The 23,490-nt window shown below is 42.8% G+C and overlaps 2 protein-coding genes across 9 annotated transcripts in view; one reads left to right on the top strand and one right to left on the bottom strand.

The window, feature by feature from the left end:
- The window catches only part of LOC123389915 (mitochondrial ornithine transporter 1-like), a 280,730-nt gene that overhangs the window by 185,398 nt on the left and 71,842 nt on the right, over positions 1–23,490 (top strand). The gene's annotated exons all lie outside the window — the stretch shown is intronic.
- The window catches only part of LOC123389914 (28S ribosomal protein S31, mitochondrial-like), a 50,558-nt gene that overhangs the window by 7,787 nt on the left and 19,281 nt on the right, over positions 1–23,490 (bottom strand). For all 8 annotated transcript variants that reach the window (XM_045072802.1, XM_045072806.1, XM_045072804.1 and 5 more), the window contains one exon: positions 4,960–5,051. In XM_045072802.1, coding sequence (XP_044928737.1) covers positions 4,960–5,051 — 92 coding nt within the window. The remainder of the gene's footprint in view (positions 1–4,959; positions 5,052–23,490) is intronic.

Below are 23,490 nucleotides of genomic sequence, written 5' to 3'. Positions count from 1 at the left end.
CTCCTGCTGGGCTTAGGGTTTCTTTCTTGTTCTTTCTCCAGCTCCTTTAGGTGTAGGGTTAGGTTGTGTACCTGAGACCTTTCTTGTTTCTTGAGAAAGGCTTGTACCGCTATATATTTTCCTCTCAGGACAGCCTTTGTTGTGTCCCACAGATTTTGAACCGTTGTATTTTCATTATCATTTGTTTCCATGATTTTTTTCAATTCTTCTTTAATTTCCCGGTTGACCCATTCATTCTTTAGAAGGATGCTGTTTAGTCTCCATGTATTTGGGTTCTTTCCAAACTTCCTTTTGTGGTTGAGTTCTAGCTTTAGAGCATTGTGGTCTGAAAATATGCAGGGAATGATCCCAATCTTTTGATACCAGTTGAGTCCTGATTTAGGACTGAGGATTGATCTATTCTGGAGAATGTTCCATGTGCACTAGAGAAGAATGTGTATTCTGTGGCTTTGGGATGAAAAGTTCTGAATATATCTGTGATGTCCAGCTGGTCCAGTGTGTCGTTTAAGGCCTTTATTTCCTTACTGATCTTTTGCTTGGATGATCTGTCCATTTCAGTGAGGGGAGTGTTAAAGTCCCCTACTATTATTGTATTATTGTTGATGTGTTTCTTTGATTTTGTTATTAATTGGTTTATATAGTTGGTTGCTCCCACGTTGGGGGCATAGATATTTGAAATTGTTAGATCTTCTTGTTGGGCAGACCCTTTGAGTATGATATAGTGTCCTTCCTCATCTCTTATTATAGTCTATGGCTTAAAATCTAATTCATCTGATATAAGGATTGCCACTCCTGCTTTCTTCTGAGGTCCATTAGCATGGTAAATTCTTTTCCACCCCCTCACTTTAAATCTGGAGGTGTCTTCGGGCTTAAAATGAGTTTCTTGGAGGCAACATATAGATGGGTTTTGTTTTTTTATCCATTCTGATACCCTGTGTCTTTTGACAGGGGCATTTAGCCCATTAACATTCAGGGTAACTATTGAGAGATATTAATTTAGTGTCATTGTATTGCCTGTAAGCTGATTGTTACTGTATATGGTCTCTGTTCCTTTCTGATCTAACACTTGTAGGCTTTCTCTTTGCTTAGAGGACCACTTTCAATATTTCCTGTAGAGCTGGTTTGGTGTTTGCAAATTCTTTCAGTTTTTGTTTGTCCTGGAAGCTTTTAATCTCTCCTTCTATTTTCAATGATAGCCTAGCTGGATATAGTATTCTTGGCTGCATGTTTTTCTTGTTCAGTGCTCTGAAAATATCATACCAGCTCTTTCTGGCCTGCCAGGTCTCTGTGGATAAGTCAGCTGCCAATCTAATATTTTTACCATTGTATGTTACAGACTTCTTTTCCCGGGCTGCTTTCAGGATTTTCTCTTTGTCACTGAGACTTGTAAATTTTACTATTAGGTGACGGGGTGTGGCCTATTCTTATTGATTTTGAGGGGCGTTCTCTGAACCTCCTGAATTTTGATGCTCATTCCGTTTGCCATATTGGGAAATTCTCACCAATAATTCTCTCCAGTATACCTTCCGCTCCCCTCTTCCTTCTTCTTCTGGAATCCCAATTATTCTAATGTTTTGCCTTATGGTGTCAGTTATCTCTCGAATTCTCCCCTCGTGGTCCAGTAGCTGTTTGTCCCTCTTTTGCTCAGCTTCTTTATTCTCTGTCATTTGGTCTTCTATATCACTAATTCTTTCTTCTGCCTCATTTATCCTAGCAGTGAGAGCCTCCATTTTTTAGTGCACGTCATTAATAGCTTTTTTGATTTCAACTTGGTTAGATTTTAGTTCTTTTATTTCTCCAGAACGGGCTTTTATATCTCCCGAGAGGGTTTCTTGTCATTTTATCCAGGTAAGAGTATATGAAGGAGCAAGTAAAATACTAAAAGGCTGGCAACAACCCCAGAAAAATATGCTTTAACCAAATCAGAAGAGATCACAAATCATGAGGGGGGAGAAAGGGAATAAAAAGAGGTTCAAAAAGGGAGAAAGAAAAAAAAAAGAATAAAGAAAAAAAAAAACAAAGAGAAATATAAAAAAGAAAAAAAAATTTAACAGAAGGTGAGAAAAAAAACAAAAAATGAAAATGAAAAAAATTAAATTATCTCTAAGACTAAAAAAAAAAAATCACAGGGAGAAAGCCATGAGTTCCATGCTTTGCTTTCTCCTCCTCTGGAATTCTCCTGCTCTCCTTGGTATTGAAACCGCACTCCTTGGTAGGTGAACTTGGTCTCAGCTGGATTTCTTGTTGATCTTCTGGGGGAGGGGCCTGCTGTAGTGATTCTCAAGTGTCTTTGCCCCAGGCGGAATTGCACTGCCCTTACCAGGGGCCAGGGTGAGTAATCCACTTAGGTTTGCTTTCAAGAGCTTTTGTTCCCTGAGCGCTTTCCATAGAGTTCCGGAGGACGGGAATACAAATGGCGGCCCCCTGGTCTCTGGCCCGGAGGAGCCGAGAGCCTGGGGCCCCACTCCTCAGTGCGCCCTCAGAGAATAGCGCCCAGTAACTCCCGTCTGCCTGACCTCTGGCCGTGCTCCGAGCTCACCGAGCCTGCGACCGGTTCAAGGTAACACGGAGCTGTGAGCTCACTGTCGGCTCTGTCTCTGTAGCCGGCTTTCCTGTTCCAATACCCATAAGCTCTGTGACACTCAGACACCCCCGATTCTTCTGTGACCCTGCGGGACCTGAGGCCACACTGACCCCGCGTGGGCTTCACCCCGGTTTAGCCTCTGGAGCGAGGTCCCTCAGTGGAACAGACTTTTAAAAGTCCTGATTTTGTGCTCCCTTGCTCCGCTGCTTGCCGGGAGCCAGCTCCTCCCCCCGGGGTCTATCTTCCCGTCGCTTTGGATTCACGTCTCCACCATTCCTACCTTTCAGAAATTGGTTGTTTTTCTGTTTCCAGAATTGCTGTTCTTCTTCTGTTTGATCTGCCGATGGATTTGCAGGTGTTTGCAATTTTTAGATAAGCTATCTAGCTGATCTCCTGGTAGCTGAAGTAGTCTCAGCCTGCTACTTCTCCTCCATCTTGACTCCTCCCCCATTGTTTCTATTAAGTTGCAATACTGTTTACATTTTTAAAAGGCCAACATGTTTGGAGGGTATAGTACTGCACTGCTGAAAAGTGAAATACTCCCTTTTCCATCAGAATTTAAATGTCACTGTTGAACGTGTGTCATTTGATTTGCAGGTGCTGGGACACACTAAGAAGATCAGTCTTAAACTTGGCATTCACATTCAAAAGATGTGATTGGTCATGTTTATTAAAAAGGTGCTTGCTGATGCTATTATAGGCCTTGTCCATAGCCAACTACTGGATGGAGTTATCAAAGATTGGCCACGTTTCTGGAATGAAGGACTTTGGGGCTATACTGAGTATTTCTTTGTTACTGATTGGCCCTTGCACAATAGTGATACCCACACTAAGGAGAGTCTGTGCGAAATACCAAAGAAGGTACAGACTCAGGGGATGCTTCAGGGAGCTACAGACATAAGAAACAATGGTAGAATGGCATGCATTACATGTCAAGCTGGAAAATGAAGACTGTGTGGTCGTGTGTTCTGGGGAGCTTAATGAGAAGCAGAGAGTAAGAGTTTCACAGAGGAGCAGAAAAAGAGTTCTGTGTGGTGGATTTGTACACACGAGGAGCTCTGAAAGAGAACGCTGTGCACACTGGGTGGTGTGGGGGAGGGAGGGGAAAGACATGGAACACATGAAACAGAAATGAGAGTGTTGAGTCCCAAGGGCCAGAACGCACCCCGTCTACTTGGAATGGAGTCTGTAGGTCAAGTTACTGAAGGAAATAAGCTCAGGTCTCAGGTAGGATAGGGAAATATCTTAAAGGTTCAAGAGCCAGGAAATAAGAAAAATTGTGGAAGCATGGGGGCGGGGCAATTCCTATGTGACAAAGTGGCCCGACAGTTATCACTTATAACAGTGATTATAGCTCACAGGGCAAATTCATATATATTATCTAACCTAATCCTCACAACCCAGGAGATGTGGTCTTTATTTTGCAGATATACTGAGCCAAAGATACTGACTGGCTTTGACTAGAGGCACAAAGTGCATTGTTCTTCTCCAATTACTGCTTTTCAAGTAGGAGCAGAGAAATGCCTGTATATTGCCGGTCTCTGGACACTGTATAGCATGAAGAGAAGGGACAGGTAGGGAGACCACTATAGAAATCCAGGCATAAGCAAATGAGGTGCCGGACTGGGCGGTGACAATGGGAACAGAAAGGAACGGAGAGAGTGAGGAGAGATTCCCAAGGTAAAATCAATAGGAAGTGCTGACTGGATGTGGGGGCATGGCCAGGAGAGACTCCAGGATTCTACATCGTGAGGCCTCAGTGAGAGAATTCTGGTGTCACTTGCAGAAGCAGAGGGAAAGCTCATCTGACAAATCTGGATTGACACACACAGTTCCGTTGTTGGGCAGAAGCTGTCTAGGTAGGTGTCCTGCACCTACCACGTGGGGGGTGCTCATAAGTCTGTGCGAGCGGATGGAAGAGAAAACAATAGTTTACGGGAGGGGAATGGATGAGCAGAACCAAGAGTAGAGTATGTGCAGAGATAAGAACAGAAGTCAAGGATAGGGTCTGGGTGCGTGCCTTCCGTGGGACACAGGGGAAGGAGTGCTGGTGTTGAAGTAATAGGAGAAGAGACACAAACCTGGAGAGAGAATTTGGAGGGTTTATATTTCTTAAGACCTGGTAAAGCTTCTTATTGCTTTACGGTAGTCCAAGGCACTTCAACATTTAAGAAAACACACTACCAGGTCCCATCGCTTAGGGGAAAGTGGTATATATGTCCCCTTCCGGCCACTCTTGAGTTACTTCTCACAGTGCAATCCCATAGGACATTGGAGGCAGAGTCACTTGGGACACTGCTAACACTTAACATGCTGGTTTGACATTGAGATTTGAAACAAACACCAGAATTTCCAGTTTGAATGCTATCTCTTACCCGACAGTTTTTGGAAGCAGAACAGAAAAAGACGATCTGGCTCTGCATCATTATTTGTACTTTTCCATCACTCCCATTGCCTTTTCCAACACCTGAAGGAAATAAAGTTAGGCTCGTTAGAACAAAGAGCAAAATGTCTCAGATTAACATTATGGATTAAAGAGAAAATTATGACAGCTAACAGTGTGTCAGTAGTGTATCATCTGGGTCTTGCTTGGATTCCGTCTTTAAAAGACAAAGCTTTAAGCCCAACTTTGTCTCCTAAAGCATAATTTATAAGGCTGGGGGTGGGAGGAAAGACATATAGTTTATCTTCTAAGACAGAATTTCATCTCTTCATCTTTCTAGAAAAAAATCAGGTAGGTAACTTGCCACCTTTCCTCCTCATGTGTTGCTTGATTCAGACATCCGACAATGGGTCTTAAACAGTCTAATTTCCTCTTACCCTCATCTGGAGTTAGATAATAAACAGTTGCATCCAAACATTCTGTTGGCATTCAGGATACATCTATAGACAAATGGTTTCTTGCTCTCTATTCAATTCATATGACGCCCTTTTTTAGTAGTTCTTAAAGGCTTGTTTTTCAATCCTTCAATTAATTCTTACTGCTTTTGTTTTAACAAGGAATGTCACAAATATGCATAGAAGTAAAGGTACAGAACTAAAAAAAATTATCTAAGAGTCATATGTTAATCATTCTTGATGTTCAGATTCTATTTACATTGTAGGACCACATTATGAATTTGCATTAAGCATCATGTCTGAGCCTTACTTCCTCCACCCCATGCCATCCTATCCCATTCCAGTTACAGAACTTCTTTGCAGAACTGATGCTCACCAGAAATTAGTGAAAACGTAGAACTAAATTAATTCAAATACTTAACACATGACAGGAAAGGTCACTGATTTTCAAGCTTAATTCCCACACATTTAAACCTCTTAAAATAAAGCATATTTCTATAATATAAAAGGTAAAAAAGACATGAGGGGAAGAGTCTGGCTCACCTACTCCCACCTGTTTATTTGTCCAGCTCCAAATGGAGAATATTTTTATGCACATATAATCAAAAAGGAATTCTCACCGAGTATTTTTACATATGTACATATGCACAAATATGGATACATATTATTCCCCATTTCTGTGTTACAGAAATTGTTGCATACCACAGCACTGTCCTGTGCCTTGCATTTTTAAAATACATGTCAAAAATCTTATTTGACTTGACAGTAAAATGTTACAGCTGATTCAAAGTTAACTACAAGCCACTGTGGAAAACAGGAGGGAGTTTCCTCACAAAATTAAAAAGAGAATTACTGTATAGTCCAGTAATTTTGCTACTAGGTATTTACCCAAAGAATATTAAGCACCGATTGAGAGAATGCATAAAAGGATAGCCATGGGTTGGGATTGTTGGTACACACATGGGAGCAATCATCCCACGCCTCAAGAGTCAGAACATTTCCCCACTGGACAACTCATCAATGACACATAAATCACTTACCATGAATTGAATGAATAACAATTTTTTCAATCTTGACTGTTTTTCTTGGAGGGAGAGTCATGTTGTAGATATTTTTCACATCTGCAAAATATCCAACGTATCTACTCTGCAAAACAACAGAAGACTCAATTTAAGTGGAGGCGAAAAGTCTATCCTCAGCATTCCTGATTTTGTTCTTGTTTTTATTTTTACATAGAATTTAGGGAGAATCATTAATTAAAGAAACATTTTTTGAATGCCATGATATGACTAGGCATGCTTATGTTTGCTGTCTCATGAGTGAATATCTCCCTTAGAAGAAAAATTCTGAACTTTGTGCTGTGGGGAAGGAACAAGAAGGGAGGCACATGTGGCTCCTATAGGCCACTTTCGACTGCAAGGACACCTAACCAGACCCAGGGAAAGCGCTACAACCTTTCACCAAGACGTAATTAATACGACTGTGGAAAAGCTCGGTCTGGGGGTGGAGGCTTAACTGTGACTAAGTTCAAGGAAGGTCTGTGTCTGGCAGAGAGTAGCCTCCTCATCACGAAAGGACTTGAGCTCCACACACCGCTAAAGAAGATACATAAGTTCTTGTCCTTGCGGCCAGCTTGAGTGTATTTTTTAAATATTTTATTTACTTATTTGAGAGTGTATGTGTGCATTAGAGAGACCAAGAGCATGGAGAGGAGCAGAAGGAGAGGGCGAAGCAGACTCCCCAGTGAGCAGGGAGCCCCAGGGTCATGACCCAAGCTGAAGGCAAATACTCAACTGACTGAGCTACCCACATGCCCCAGAAATTGGATATTATTAAGGTATCATTAAGGTAAGCTGTAAGTATGCTCCACACCCAGCACAGAGCCCAGTGGAGGCCTTGAACCCACCACCCTGAGATCCAGATCTGAGCTGAGATCAAGAGTCAGACACTTAACCAACTGAGTGACCCAAGCACTCCCTATAGCATTTTAAAGCAAACCCTTGATTTCATGCTATTTCATCCTCAAAATTTATGTTTTACTCTAAATTATATTTTTGCCCTGCTATACAAAATCTGATTTGAAAAATTTACAGTGTGTCTTTTATTTATACACTTATCTGTAGCTTTTGTCTTAGGCAGTGTATGCTGAACTTACTTTGTGAAATTTCAAACTTACCGTTTTAACTTAGATATATACTACTTCCTATTCTTTTTTTCCTTTTTTCAATGAACAACTAAACTTATTTTACAACCCATAGTTTGGAAAACATTCTAAGCCAAGTACTTCCAGAAAAGACTTTTTACCAACTCATGCTGTGATACATAAAGGCTTCTTGCTAAAGGAAATTCTGACTATTACCAACCCTGCTCTCAGTGGTAAAGACTGTTAACATTTCAGTTCTGTCTGGAGAAGCCATCCCTGGGTCTCTATAACTGGGATTTTCCCATCTGAAAAACACTTTTTGCAGATTCCAGGTCCTTGTGGCTGTGTACAGTCACAGACACAGTACATATCCTATCATCCAATCAAGTGAAGTCAAGGCAGGGAAGCATAAAAAGATACATACTTACCTTCAGTCATTTATCTTAATTTAAAACATAAGCATTTGCAAAACAGTGTGGAGATTCCTTAAGAAATTAAAAAATAGAGCTACCCTATGACCTGCAATTGCACAACTGGATATTTATCCCACAGATACAGGTGGAGTGAAAACAAGGGCCGTCTGTACCCCAATGTTTATACCAGCAATGGTCACAGTCGCCAAACTGTGGGAGGAATCAAGATGCCCTTCAAGGGAAGAACGGATAAACAGCATATGGTTCATATATATAAAGGAATATTGTGCCTCATCAGAAAGGATGAATACCCAGGATGAATACTGGATGAATACTTTTCTATTCATAGTATTTCTATGAATACTTTTCTAGATGCTGAAAAAGCATTTGACAAAGTATAGCATCCTTTCTTGACCAAAACTCTTCACAGTGTAGGCATAGAGGGTACATACCTCAATATCATCAAAGCCATCTATGAAAAATCCACAGCAAATATCATTCTCAATGGAGAAAAACTGAGAGCTTTTCCGCTAAGGTCAGGAACACAAAAGGAATGTCCATTATCACCACTGCCATTCAACTTAGCACTAGAAGTCCTAGCCTCAGCAATCAGAAAACAAAACAAAATTAAAGGCATTCCAAATTGACAAAGAAGCCAAACTGTCACTCTTTGCAGATAGTATGATACTTTATGTGGAAACCCCAAAAGACTCTACTCCAAATCTGCTAGAACTTGTACAGGAATTCAGTAAAACGTCAGAACATAAAATCAAAGCACAGAAATCAGCTGCATTTCTATACACCAACAGCAAGACAGAAGAAAGAAAAATTAACGGGTCAATCTCATTTACAATTGCACCCAGAACTGTAAGATACCTAGGAATAAACCCAACCAAACAGGCAAAGAATCTATACTCAGAAAACTATAAAGTACTCATGAAGGAAATTGAGGAAGACACAAAGAAATGGAAAAGTGTTTCATGCTCATGGATTAGAACAACAAATACTGAGAAAATGTCTAAGCTACCTAAAGCAATCTACACATTTAATGCAATCCCTACCAAAATCCCATCCATTTTTTTCAAAGAAATAGAACAAATAATCTTAAAATTTATATGGAACCAGAAAAGACCTCAAATAACCAAAGGAATATTGCAAAAGAAAGCCAAAGTTGGTGGCATCACAATTCCAGACTTCAAGCTCTATTACAAAGCTGTCATCATCAAGACAGTATGGCACAAAAACAGACACATAGATCAATGGAACAGAACAGAGAGCCCAGAAATAAACCCTCAACTCTATGGTCAACTATCTTTAACAAAGCAGGAAAGAATGTCCAATGGAAAAAAGACAGCCTCTTCAACAAATGGTGCTGGGAAATTTGGACAGCCACATGCAGAAAAATGAAATTGGATCGCTTCCTTACACCACACACAAAAATAGACTCAAAATGATGAAGGACCTCAATGTGCAAAAGGAATCCATCCAAATCCTTGAGGAGAGCACAGGCCGCAACCTCTTCGACCTCAGCCACAGCAACGTCTTCCTAAGAATATCGCCAAAGGCAAGGCAAGCAAGGGCAGAAATGAACTATTGGGATTTCATCAAGATCAAAAGCTTTTGCACAGCAAAGGAAACAGTTAACAAAACCAAAACACAACTGACAGAATGGAAAAAGATATTTGCAAACAATATATCAGATAAAGGACTAGTGTCCAGAATCTATAAAGAACTTCGCAAACTCAACACCCAAAGAACAAATAATCCAATCAAGAAATGGGCAGAGGACATGAACAGACATTTCTGCAAAGAAGACATCCAGATAGCCAACAGACACATGAAAAAGTGCTCCATATCACTCGGCATCAGGGAAATGCAAATCAAAACCACAATGAGATATCACCTCACACCAGTCAGAATGGCTAAAATTAACAAGTCAAAAAATGACAGATGCTGGCGAGGATGTGGAGAAAGGGGAACCCTCTTACACTGTTGGTGGGAATGCAAGCTGGTGCAACCACTCTGGAAAACAGTATGGAGGTTCCCCAAGATGTTGAAAATAGAACTATCCTAAGAACAAGCAATTGCACTATTCTGTTTTATCCAAAGGATACAAACATAGTGATCTTGAAGGGACACATGTACCCCAATGTTTATAGCAGCAATGTCCACAATAGCCAAACTATGGAAAGAGCCTAGATGTCTATCAACAGATGAATGGATAAGGAAGATGTGGTATATATCATTCATAATATATATATATATATATATATATATATATATATAATATACACACACACACACACACACACAATGGAATATTACTCAGCCACCATAAAGAATGAAATCTTGCCATTTGCAACAACATGGGTGGAACTAGAGGTATTATGATAAGCGAAAAAAGTCAGAGAAAGACAAATATCATATGATTTCATTCTCATGTGGCATATAAGAAACAAAACAGATTCATATAAGGAAAGGAAGGGGAAAATACAATAAGGTAAAAGCAGAGAGCAAGGCAAACCATAAGAGACTTTTAACTCTAGAAAACTGAGGGTTGTTGGAAGAGAGGTGGGTGGGGGATGGGGTAATTGGTGATGCCATTAAAATTGGTGAAACCTTGGATGAAGAAAAAACCCAGAAAAAAGAGGAAACAGATATGCTCATAAATCAAGGAATTGGGACGGTCTGTCTAACCTTGTGTTTGCCTCTCCCTCAAAGTCACTAGAGATAAGTTCTGGTAAGCAGAATAGGCATTTATGTACAAATTTGAGTACTCCCATCAGGAATCACCATAGTTTGAAGGAAAACACACACAAAACGCTGCAAACAAAGGTGCCAACACCTAAAGAAACAGATAATATGAGAGAAGAAAATATTAGAAGTGGAATAAATAACTTCAAAGAGATAAAAGAGGAGATTAGAAATATTAAAAATTATTATCCAGATGTCTTGGAAGTAAAGAACTCCATAGATGCTCTGAATAGCCGAAGAGACATACTTGGAAGAGACAAGGAATGATCTAGAAGATGGACTTGAAGACTGTTCTAAGGTTACAATGCAAATGGCCAAAGAGATAATGAAGAAAGATCCAGATATAGAGGAGAGATCCAGAAGCTCCAACATCCATTTGACAGGAATTCCAGAAAAAGATAATAAAGGGAATGGATCAGAGGAAATAATTAATAATTGAAGAAAACTTCCCAGAGCTAAAGAAAGATTCAAATCTTTTTTTCTAAGATTTTAATTATTTATGAGAGAGGGACACAAGAGAATGCATGAGAGGGGGGAGGGTCAGAGGGAGAAGCAGACCATGCTCTGAGCAGGGAGCTGGATGTGGGACTGGATCCCAGGACTCCAGGATCATGACTTGAGCCAAAGGCAGTTGCTTAACCAACTGAGCCACCCAGGTGCCAAGAAAAATTCAAGTCTTGAGACTGTCAGTGCTTACCAAGTACTCAGTAAGATTGATGAATAGAGACTCCTAGGAATCTGGGAATTCCAAGGATAAAAAAAATCATAAAGTCTTCCAGAAAGAGGAGCGTGAACCTACAAAGGAACAAGAATCAGACTGACAGCAGACTTACTGGACACTATGGATGCTAGAAGGAAATGGGGCAGTAACATAAAATTTCTGCAGGGGAAAACATTTAAACCTCGAATCCTACATCCAGCCAAAATGGCATTTTATTTTGAAGGTAAAACAAAGACATTTTTTGATATGAAAGAATTGACAGTTTGTTTCTTGCATACCCTCCTTGAAAGAATCACTGGAGGATATACTTTAGCAATCTAGGGTGACTATAAACACATACACACAATGTAGATTATCTTTCTCCCACATCAAAAAAGTAAAACAGGAAAATAAAATGCCACATTTCTACTCAGGAAGATGAACAGCTAACAGTGCTCTTGGGGCATATAGGAAAAGAAGGTTACGGATACTACCTAGATGTTAGTAAAGTTAAAGAGTGTGTTAAAATGAATTTAATCGTTGTAGCTTATGTATAAGTATAGATTCTAAACTACTGGGGATCACTTCTTGGCCTTTTGCTAAAGATCGAGTGTAAACTACTGGGGAGAGGGAGGGAATGCGTCAATAGGACAATAGACAGGAAGAGATGGGGTGAAAGTAACAGAAAAACACAGGAAAAAATGTGGCAAGAAACGTTAAAACGAGAAAGGCAAAAGTTGAGCTCTTATCAAGAGAAAGGTAACTTTATCATTAATATTGATGTGAATCTTGAATCTTTAAATTAAACCTTTTCCTTCCAAAAAAAAAAAAATACTACAAAGCAGGAGTAATCAAAATAGTACAGTAGTGCCGCAGAAAGAGACACATACATCAAAAGAACAGAACAGAGGCCCAGAAATAAACTCACACTGAACACCTGGGTGTCTCAGTTTGTGGGGTGATTGCCTTCAACTCAGATTATGGTCCCGGGGTCCTGGTAGAGAGTCCCATATCAGGCTTCCTCTGTTCTGCGGGGAAACTGCTTCGCCCTCTCCCTGCCACTGCCCCCTGCTTGTCGTCTCTCTCTGTCAAGTAAATAAGATTTTTGTTTTTTCTTTTAAGATTTTTTCCATTCATTTGACAGACAGGGATCACAAGTAGGCAGAGAAGCAGGCAGAGAGAGAGGAGGAAACAGACTCGCCACTGAGCAGAGAGCCGGATGCTGGGCTCAATCCCAGGACCCCGGGACCATGACCCAAGCAGAAAGCAGAGGCTCTAACTCACTGAGCCACCCAGGCGCCCCAAATAAATAAAATCTTAAAAAAAAAAAAAAAACAGTTTCAGGGGTGCCTGGCTGGCTCAGTAGGTTAATCCTCTGCCTTTGGCTCAGGTCATGATCCCAGGGGCCTGGAATCAAGCCCTCCATCAGGCTCTCTGCTCAGTGGGGAGCCTGCTTCCCTCTCTACCTGCCTATCTGCCTACTTGTGATCACTGTCAAATAAATAAATAAAAGCTTTAAAAATAAATAAATAAAAACGTTTCAGGAATAAACCCACACTTACAGGGTCAATTACTCCACAAAGAAGAAGAAGCCATATGCAATGGTGGAAAAGACAGTCTCTTCTCTAAATGGTATTGGGAAAACTGAACAGATACATCCAAAAGAATGAAACTTTTTTTCACCATACACAAAAATAAACTCAAAATGGATTAAAGTCCTAATATGAGACCTGAAACCATAAAACTGCATATAACTGAACATAAAACAAACATAAAACTAAAGAAAACATAGGCAGTAAGACTTCTGACACTGGCCTAGCAACGTTTTTCTAGATAGGTCTCCTGAAGTGAGGGAAAAAAAAAGCAAACTATTGGGACTACACTAAAATAAAACTCTTCTGCAGAGTGAATGAAACCCTCAACAAAACAAAAAGACAACCTACTGAACGGGAGGGGATAATTCCAAATGATGCATCAGGAGACGATAATTGCAGATGACGCATCTGACCAGGGGTTAATATTCAAAATATATAAGGAACTTCTGTAAGTCAACATCAAAAAAATAGCAACAATAACAACAAATACCTAAACTTTCTGATTTTAAAATGGGCAGATGACCTGAATAGACATTTTTCCAAAGAAGACATCCAAAGGGCCAGGAGAATCATGAATTTTGGCACGAGAGGATAAACATCAATGATCTGGGTCACAGTGAGAAGCTAGGCTACTTAAGGCATACAGCAACAAAGTTAAAGCAGGGGGCAGGTTATAGTTGTCAAAAAACTACTATATTATTTTTTTTTTTTAAAGAAAGAAAAAACCCTATTGTATTTTAAAGGGAGACCAAGGTTCCTCATGAAGGAATTTAACTTTTGAGCTCCACACTGTCTCATTTCAACATTATACAGTGACGTATCTTCTTCAAATCCTCCCCCATCCTAAGCTGCTTGGAGTTTCTCAAATTTCTCCTACACTAGCAGACAGGTACTGCCAGCTTCCTAGCATTTTCCAGCAGATGAACTGGACCAAAAACCTGCTGGACGGGGGAGGTCTATTTCAAAGAAAAGGAGGGACACGGAAAAGAACATGTGTATACTACACCGAGATCACCTCAGTCCACGATGGCCCAATGTCCCAACCAGACAGCAGGCAGCAAGGCTTGAGATTAACCTCCACCCCCAGGAGGGCTGTTGCCCATTATGGAGTTTTACAGGACCAGTGCTCTAACCCCTGAGCTACGGAGGTACCACTATGGAGTTTTAAAACAAAGACAACAACAGCACCAGTCAAGGAACCAAGGAACCAACGTCCTAGCCCTGTCTGGACACCGTCTGGCTGCACAATCATGGGCAAACGCACTCGGCGTCTCAGGGTGTCCTATACACTATACAGTGAGCATCAGATCCAAAGGTCTCTGCAGGCCCTCCTAGCTCCACACTGGGGGACTGCCACCCATCCAAAGTGGGGCTATGGCTTCCCGTTTGCATGCCAAGCGCGTCCCAGTAGAAGTTCTCAGGTCACTAACACAAGCCTCCCCGGGCAGCCAACGAGTCCCTCACCTCTCACCCCTCACCTGCCAGGTCCACCTGGCAGGGACCCCTGTCAAGGACCCTGTTGTCCCCCAAAGTCAGATGCTGCAGGGCCATGCTACATCAGTGACGGGTGACCCCCTGAGACCAGGGCAGGAAGAAATCCCAACTACTTATCAGGAGAATTAAAGGCCATATGTAGATGGGCCCAAACCATGGTAATATTTAAAAAAAAAACATGCCCCCAATGCCTTACACACCAGACTCCCAACAATACAACTGCTATCTGTATCTTTAAAATTTACTGTAAAGCACATAAGTCGCACACAAATACCTGTCCACACAGAAATGCCTTTCCAGGAAAAAGAAAATTTGATCACATCAGATTCTACGTATTTGGCAGACTGACTAACATTTAATTCCAAAAGCTGAGAATCTCTCCTGTGGTTAAATACCACCCTAAGGTGGAGACAAAAACTGAGACCAGAGCATTTGCAGGACCTTTAAGAGGGTGCCAGAGGCAGGCAAATGGGTCCACTGTTCCCACGGTCAGGGTCATCCCAATGTGGCCTGGGGGTTGGCATGGGGATGGGAGTGGTGCATGGGGCCATTGGTTGGGCCATGGGTTACCAGCTGCAGCTTGTATGGAACTGACCCAAGGCCTTCAGCAGGCAAGAAGCCAGTGAACTCCTAGGCCACCCTTAGTTTCCCCTCCTCCTGGGCCAGGACACTCCTGTGGTCTCTAAACTGGGAGCTGGTGCCTGTACTTCTTATCAGTCTGTAATGCACGGTCTATAGCCTTTCTCAATTAGCCTACCTCCACTGACCTTTGGCTCAGGAGAAAATACTTTGTTCTCTAAACTGTAACTTCTTTTCACAGGTAAGGGAATGATGGGATGACCAGGGTGGCCCTTGGCTGCACCTGATCTGTTGACCCTGGAGGTCCCACTGGATAAGAGGACAACAGGTGACTCACCCCTCTGGCCACTCCACTCCCAGGACCTGAGGCCCTTATAAGAGTCAGTGTAAGAACCTGGCGATTCACAGACCTGTACCCCTGGGGCTGACAATGCATTATATGTTAATAAAAAAAAAATTTCTTCTTAAAAAAGGGAATCAGTATAAGGGGCAAGGGTAAATCAGGGGTTTCATCTGGGAAATAGGAGCATCCCAGCACTCCTCTGGCACTAAAATAACACAGGAACCTAGAGAACCAAGTCACCAGGGACACACTTCCAATTACTGCTCTCAGGCTGAGTAAAGGTAATATATCTAAAGACTGGCCTGTGTGTTGCAAGCGCTGCCCAGGAGTATTTACCTGTGCCTTTTGAGGCCACAGTCTGCCCTGGGGCTCAGCCCCTGCCCAGCCCACCCTTCCCTGGCAAATTCTAGGGCCTGTCTTTTCTTTTTAGGGCTTTAGAAACCATCAAAAATCAGTCTCAGTCACCAAAGACATTTCTAAAGAGTGTCCTCCTTTCTTGCCTTGGCAGCAATAAGGACAGTGAGTAGGACTTCCCTGGACAGACGGCATAGTAGGATTCTGGACTACAAGGGCTCTGAAGACTGCCAGGCTTAGAGTGAAATCCCACGTCACCTGCACATGCCAGCTGTGTGACAATGGACAAAGGACTTCAACTCTGAGCTGTGAGGTTTTCCAGCTGTGAACTGAGGACATTCCCACCCTGTAAGGGAACTGCTCTACCTTCTGCCATTCTTAGAGACGATATTACTCTTCAATTAGACAGATTCACTCCATTACATGGGTTCCCTCCAAGGAGAAAGCATTTTGCTTCTGGGAGTGACAAAAGCAATATTTTCACCACGCCTTCATTGGATCCCACTTGTAGCAGGTACTCCAAGAATAGAGGATGTGTTTTCCCTGGAATTACCTGCAGCCCCCGCTGTGAGGTCAATGGCAGCTTGGATGGCAGGACTGGACTTCATGTTGGCCCACTCCTCTGTCTCTGTGGAAGGCAACTCTCCGCAGCTTATGACGGGTGTCTCATATCCCTGAAAGGAGACCAGAGCTCACCATCAGTGAAGCCTCTGCAGCCTTTCTCTAGAACTGCTGCCTAGTTACTGGGATGTCAACCTCTGGGAGCTGGGAGATCAGCTCTCCCTTTTGGAAAAGAAGGAAGGAAGGAAGGAAAGAAAGAAAGAAAAAGAAAGAAAGAGGAAGGCAGTGAGGGTATCAGTGCAGATTACCAACTGGCCTGCCTTCTACTCGCCCACCATCTCCCCATGAAAAACTCGCAAGTCAAAACCCTTCCGTGAGTTATCACAGCTCTAGCCACTCATAGGGAGCATTTCAACCAACCCTTCTGAAAATCTACAAGTGAATGCCAAATACCACAGACACCCAAGCCGTAACAAACTAGTTTTTCTGAGGCCTATGTGGAACTGTCAGGAAACTAAGCTCAGTTCTAAATTCAGACAGCAGCCTGAGTTGAGTCCCTCAGAGGAGGTCACAAAACAGTAGGTCTGGAAAGTAATGGCTTAGGCTTTCTGCTAAGTAACATATGCGTGCGTCTCAATTCCTGATCTTCCACCAGCAGGATGAGCCCTTGGGCCCCTTAAGCTGGAGGTCCCCCCATATCAAAGGTGAATAATAGAATTATCAAAATATAAAGGCAATCAAAATAGCCACAAGGGACAGCTGTTCTTAGAACTACGGAGTACAGCACCAAGCATTAGTCATGGTCAACAAAGGCCTCTTCAGACCTTCTCAATCATAACCATGTACACAAAACACCTGGGAACCTTGTTAAAATACAGATTCTGATGTGCTAGGCCTCAGGTGGGACCAGAAACCTTGCCAGTTACTACAAACTCCCAGATGAGGCTGATAATGACTGGCCACCAATCACATTTTGAGAAGCAACACTGTGTCCTAAATTTGTTTGATAAGAATCACTGGAGCACCAGTAAAATATTTAGATAGCCAAGCTTCTCTCCTAGTACCTTGTTTCAGCATGTTTGGGCTAGAACTAAAAAGTTTGGGAAAACTAGAGTCTACTCCTCAACTGTCAAGACAAAAATCAACTATCACAGAGAAATGGACTTTAAAAATACAGATTTTTATAAAAAAGGAAAGGTGGCTCATTAACACATAATATCAAGATAACCACTTCAGCAACCAATTCTGTGTGGTTTTCAAACTAAGTAAGTGACTTATCCGTCAATACCAAAGAACAGTTTTTATTCATCACGCTAAAGACCTCTGTGCTCCCACTCAGGCCACCTTTTGGAGGGTGGTGGGCCAGCTGGGTTATTAATGAATGCCAACGCGGACCTAAACGTCAGCGGAAAATAATTTCATCCCCTAAGAAGTCTTTTTTAACCACTTGACACCTGCTGTGAATGATCAGACACCAAGAAACTTGCTTTCTTTGAAAAACAAAACAAAACTGTAAAACCAGCAACCACAAAAGCATAGTACTGGACTTGAAAAAGCAACTAAGTGAAACAGACAAGACATGCATTTTATGTTATTGATAGGACAGGAGAGGCAGTATCAGTAACTACAGTTGACGAGGTTCTGGCCATCCTGTACCTAGAGAAGGCTATGAGGGTCCTAATCCAATCTCTTCCTTTTCCAGATGGAAAACTGAGGCCACAAAGCAAAAGCTTTTCCAAGGTCATACAAGTTTAGTCAGAGGACTCAAGTCTTGCCTTTTGGGTGTGTGCCTATCAAGCAATACTGAATTCCTGAGTATTCTTACCTGACCAAAAAGAAAAGCAAAAAACAAGCACCGAACCCTGCATTTTAGAGCGAAAATGGAGGCAAGTGGGGAGAGTCACACAGGGCCTAACCCATGTGGCTTCTCCATCGGTTGAATTCTTGGGGTGCCAACATTTCTTTCTTAGTTTATAAGAAAGGCATAGATCCTACTATATGTCATTGCTGTGAATTTAACCCCTTCTGGTATGCGAAACTTAAGTGCATCAAATCCCACAAGTAAGGACTCAAGAGAATTACTAAAATACTAAACAGTGATGGGAACTAACAGATTAAGTCAGCAACTGACTCACATTATTGTGTGGTTTAAGAAGGCGGCTTCAAGAAGTCTGGAAAAATACATTCGGCTTGGGGAGGCAAGACTGGTCAGCAAAAGTTAAAACTCAGTCTTGAGCCAGTTGAAAAGCTGAATCCTTTTCGGGCCCTTTTACCTCTCCTGCAAGCACAGAGGGGTCCGAATCCAGGACTGAGAGACAAACAACATTGCCAGCGGCACAGCCTTCTGAAGTTCCCAGGGGAAATGGGTCTCTTGCCTGGGAGAAGGCTCTGAGTCCACCTGCTCCACCAGGTAACACCAAGGAGGAGAAGACTGCAGCACAGACTCAAGCGGACCCGGCTGCCCTCCCGCCCAGGACTAGCCGGACCCAAGGCGCTGCGATGCCGGCTCCTCTGCCCGCTAACACGCCGGCCAGGCAATCTCGCTCCGAGGCTCCGGATCCCGGGGGCACAGGCCCGCGAGGGAGACTGCTTCCCGCTTTCTCGTCCTCGGACTCCAGCCCAACAACCTGCACGAGTCTCTCATTCATAACCGCCTCCACTCGGGCCCGGACACTGGCGGCGCGGTGCCCAGAGGCCTGATGACTCTCCGCGGGGCAAAGAGGACACCCTTCCCGGCAGGTGACTCTACGGAAGGGAGGCCGCGGAGCCCCGGAGTGTCCGGCGAGTCCCGGTCCACGGCGCCCGTAACGACCTGGGCACGGGGACGGCGCGAGCCCCGGCCCAAGACGTCCGTAACGACCTGGGCGCGTGGACGGCGCGCGGGCCGCGGACCCCAGAAGCCCGCCGGCTGCCCGGGAAGGTCGCGCCGCCCCGCCGCGTAGTCCCGCTCGCGCCCCGCTCCCTCCCGCCGCCCGCGGAGCGGCGGTTGTGGGGCTGCGCTCACCGCCAGGACAGTTGGCCGCGCGTGCTGCTCGGGCTCCGCCGCCGGCTCGCCGCTCTGCCTCCGCCGCCGGGGCAGCCGCTTAACACCCACGTCCGCCGCGGGCCGGCCCTCCGCCCCGCACTCCCGCGGGGGAGCGCAAAGGGCGGCGGCCCCCGGGGCCCGGAGCTACCCTGCGGCGGGGGGCTGGCAGCGCGGGGCCGGCGCGGGGAAGCGGAACTCCGCGACTTAGGAGGCGCACTCGGCCCCGCGCAGGTCACGGGACCCCCGGCCCGCGCGCCCGCGAGCTGGAGGACCTGGAGGACAGGGAGCCCGGGCCCCCGGAGTTGCTGCCCTTCGTCCAGGTTCCCGGAGGACTCCGGAGAGGCTCGACCCCAGCTGGAACTCAGGGCGGGGGTTGGTGGTGCTGGGAGGACCCGCTGAAGTCTTATGTAAGTTATGGCACATATAGGGGGAGGAAAAAGAACTAGCAAAAGAGCTAAATAATTCTAAAGCAAGCAAAGGAAGGAAATAATAAAGATAACATCCAACATCAATAAGAATAGAAAAATAGAGAAAAATCATCTACAAAACCATACTAGTTCCTATCAAAATCTCAGTAAAGTTTTGCCAACAAATTTATTCTAAAATTTATATGGAAAGGCATAAGTCTGAGAATAGTTTAACAATCTTGAAAGAGAAGAATAAAATGGGAGCAATAATGCTAAGACTTACTGAAACAGCTACAATAATCAAAAGTGTGGTATTGGGACAGACACACAGATTGATGGGACAAAAGCGACGGCCCAGAAATAGACCCTGTTATGGACTGAATCCTATCTCCTCAAAATTGATAGGTTGAGGTCCTAATCCCCAATGTGACTATATTTAGAGACAGAACCTTTCAGGAGGTAAAGTTAAATGAAGTTTTAACAGTGGATCCCTGATCCCTCCTTTAGGGGCTTGATCTCACAACCCTGAGATCATGACCTGAGCTGCAATCAAAAGTCGGATGCTTAACCGACTGAGCCACCCAGGTGCCTCAATGCAAGGAAAGATTTAAAAGGTCTTGAATGTATTAAATATAAACAACAACAACCTCCCAAAGCTCTATAGTAAGAAAACCAAACAATCCAATTAGAGAATGGGCAAAAAAGAAGAACAGACATTTCACTGAAAAAGATAAATAAATGGCAAACACACACAAGAAAAATGTGGTCAACCTCTTGACCCATTAGGGAAATGCAGATTAAAACCACAATGAGCTATCAATACACATCTATCAGAATGTAAACATATCTAAAAGAAAAACAGCCACAACATCAAATGCTGGTGAGAATGAGAAGCCTGATGGTTCACATATTGCTGGTGAGAATATAAAATGGCACAGCCACTCTAGGAAACAGTTTGGAAGCTTCTTTAAAAAAAATTAAACACGCAGGGGATCCCTGGGTGGCTCAGTTGGTTAAGAGTCTAACTTCAGCTCAGGTCTTTTCAGGGCCCTGGGATGAAGCAGTGTGTCAGGCTCCTCCCAAGCCCTGGGCAGGGAGTCTCCTTCTCCCTTTCTCTCTTCCTGTCCTTCCCCTGGCTCATGCTGCACTCTCACTTTCTTTCTCTCTCTCTCAAATGAACAAATAAGTAAAATCTTCAAAGAGAAGAAAAAAAAAAAAAACCACATAGAGCTAAACATGTAGGGCGCCCCGCTGGCTCAGTTGGTAGAGCATGTGATCTTGATCTTGGGGTTGTGAGTTTGAGCCCCATGTTGGGTGTAGATATTATAAATAAAAAAACCTTAAGAAAATAAAAAAGAAAAGAAAAACTAAACATGCAGCTACCATATGATGAAACAATTTCACTCCTGGGTATTTACCCCAAGGAAATAGAAATCTATATTCATATAAAACTCTGTACAAAAATATTTATAGTACCTTTATTCATAATAGCCCCAAACTGGTAACAACCCAGATGTCTTTTACCAGGTGAATGGTTAAACAAACTATAGGGCACATTCAAATCATGGACTCAATTAAAAAACAAACAAAAACCCTCAACCAACCAAACAACAAAAAACAAGGCACAAACATACTGATACATAGGACAATTGGCTAAATTTCCAGGTAATTAATCAGGCTGAGTGAAAAAAAAAACAATTCCCAAAGGTTACACACTCTATGATTCTATTTGTGTATACTTCTTATGACAAAATTACAAAAATAGTGAACAAATTTAGTGATTGCCAGGGATCCAGGATTAAGAAGGGGAGGCAGTGGAAGGTAAGCAGGTGTGGCTTAGAAGGGCTCTAAGAGGGCTCTGAGATGATGGAACCATGTATCTTGACCATGGTGGTGGTCTCCTGAGTCTACACATGTGATAAAATTGCACAGAACTAAATACACATGTATAAAGGAATACTTGTAAAGCTGGTTGACATCTGTACACGGCTGGAGAATTCTATCAATGCCAATTGCTTGGCTGTACTATGGTTTGGTTTGGTTTTGCAGGAAGTTAACTATTGGGAGAAAATGGGTAGAGGCTATCTAGGATATTTATTATCTCTTCAGTTGCATGTGAATCTACAATTATCTCAAAATAAAAGGCTTAAAAGCTTTCCACTCACTTGGAGTGAGTTTATATTTACTGAAAGAGATTTTAAAAAATTTTACTTGGATACTTAAAGATCTATACATTATTTTTATTTTAAATTTATTTTTAAAGATTTTATTTATTTATTGGACACACAGAGAGAGATCACAAGCAGGCAGAGAGGCAGGCAGAGAGAGGGGGGGGAAGCAGGCTCCCGACTAAGCAGAAAGCCCAACGCAGGGCTTGATCCCAGGACCCCCAGATTATGACCTGAGCCGAAGGCAGAGAGGCGTAACCCACTGAGTCACCCAGGTGCCCCTATACATTATTTTTATTAAAATTGAAGTAAATAAAAAATAAATCAAGGTGGTAGACAGATAAATGGCCACATATCGCATCACTCTCATGCTTCTAGACATTCCCCTTGAATGATTTTGTCATTCTTTGCATAAATGGAGTCCGTTTCTCAAACCCTTGAATTCAGGGTGGCAAGTGACCTGCTTTGGTCAATGGGATGTTACTCAACACTGTGCAAACACAGGCTTGAAAAGTACCTACACGTCAATACTTGCTCTTCCTTGCTGTTATGAACTCTACTACAGTCGTGTGAAGAAGTCCAAGTTAGTCTTTGAGATGATGCGTGACAGATAACGCGGTTATCTCTACCTCCCCTGACAAGAGCCGGCACCCACAACCAGACATGTGAGACAGGCCGCTCTAGAGGGAACTACCCACAGCTAAGCTGCCAGAACTAGCCAGAAAACCCATAAATTCAGGAGCAGTTGTAAGTTAGTTGTTGTTTTACTAATTTTGGTGATAGCATGTTATGTATCACAAACTGATACATTTCCAAACTTATAGTTTAACATTTTTTTGGTGGCATATATATAGCTAAAGAATATTCAAGAGCAAGACTCTGTTAACTGTGTACTAGTAAAAACATGATTAAATTTAAAGTCAAAGTTAAGGCTAAAATAAAAATGCTTTTATCATCACTCCAATATATAATAACTACTACAAAATCTAAGTGGGAATAATGCCATCTAACTGCTCTTATGAATCTCTATGCTGGCAAAACGAAACAGAAGGGACAGTTCTTTTTTTTTTTTTTTTTTAAGATTTTATTTATTTATTTGACAGACAGAGAGATCACAAGTAGGCAGAGAGACAAGAGAGAGAGGGGAGGAAGCAGGCTCCCCACTGAGCAGAGAGCCCGATGTGGGGCTCGATCCCAGGACCCTAAGATCATGACCTGAGCCGAAGTCAGAGGCTTTAACCCACTGAGCCACCCAGGTGCCCCCAGAAGGGACAGTTCTTAAAAATAACAACAACAACCTGGAAAAAAGCTACTTCAAAGTGGAAAATAATTTATATGTTTTATGTGGTAAAACAACACGCTGCAATTTTTTATATAAATGAAAAACACAACACTGGAAAGTAAAGCTGTCAACACAGGAAACGTCATTTTGTCATTTTCAGTATTATGTTCAGAAACTGGCATGGCCCACCCCTAAAAATAAAACACTTTTCCCTCAAAGCATCTAAGTAAATCTTCATGAAGCTAACTAT

Source organism: Mustela putorius, unplaced genomic scaffold (assembly GCF_011764305.1).
Source record: "Mustela putorius furo isolate JIRA1106 unplaced genomic scaffold, ASM1176430v1.1 tig00004191_pilon_pilon_pilon, whole genome shotgun sequence".
Lineage (NCBI taxonomy): Eukaryota > Metazoa > Chordata > Mammalia > Carnivora > Mustelidae > Mustela > Mustela putorius.
This window is presented reverse-complemented; position numbering and strand designations above follow the sequence as displayed.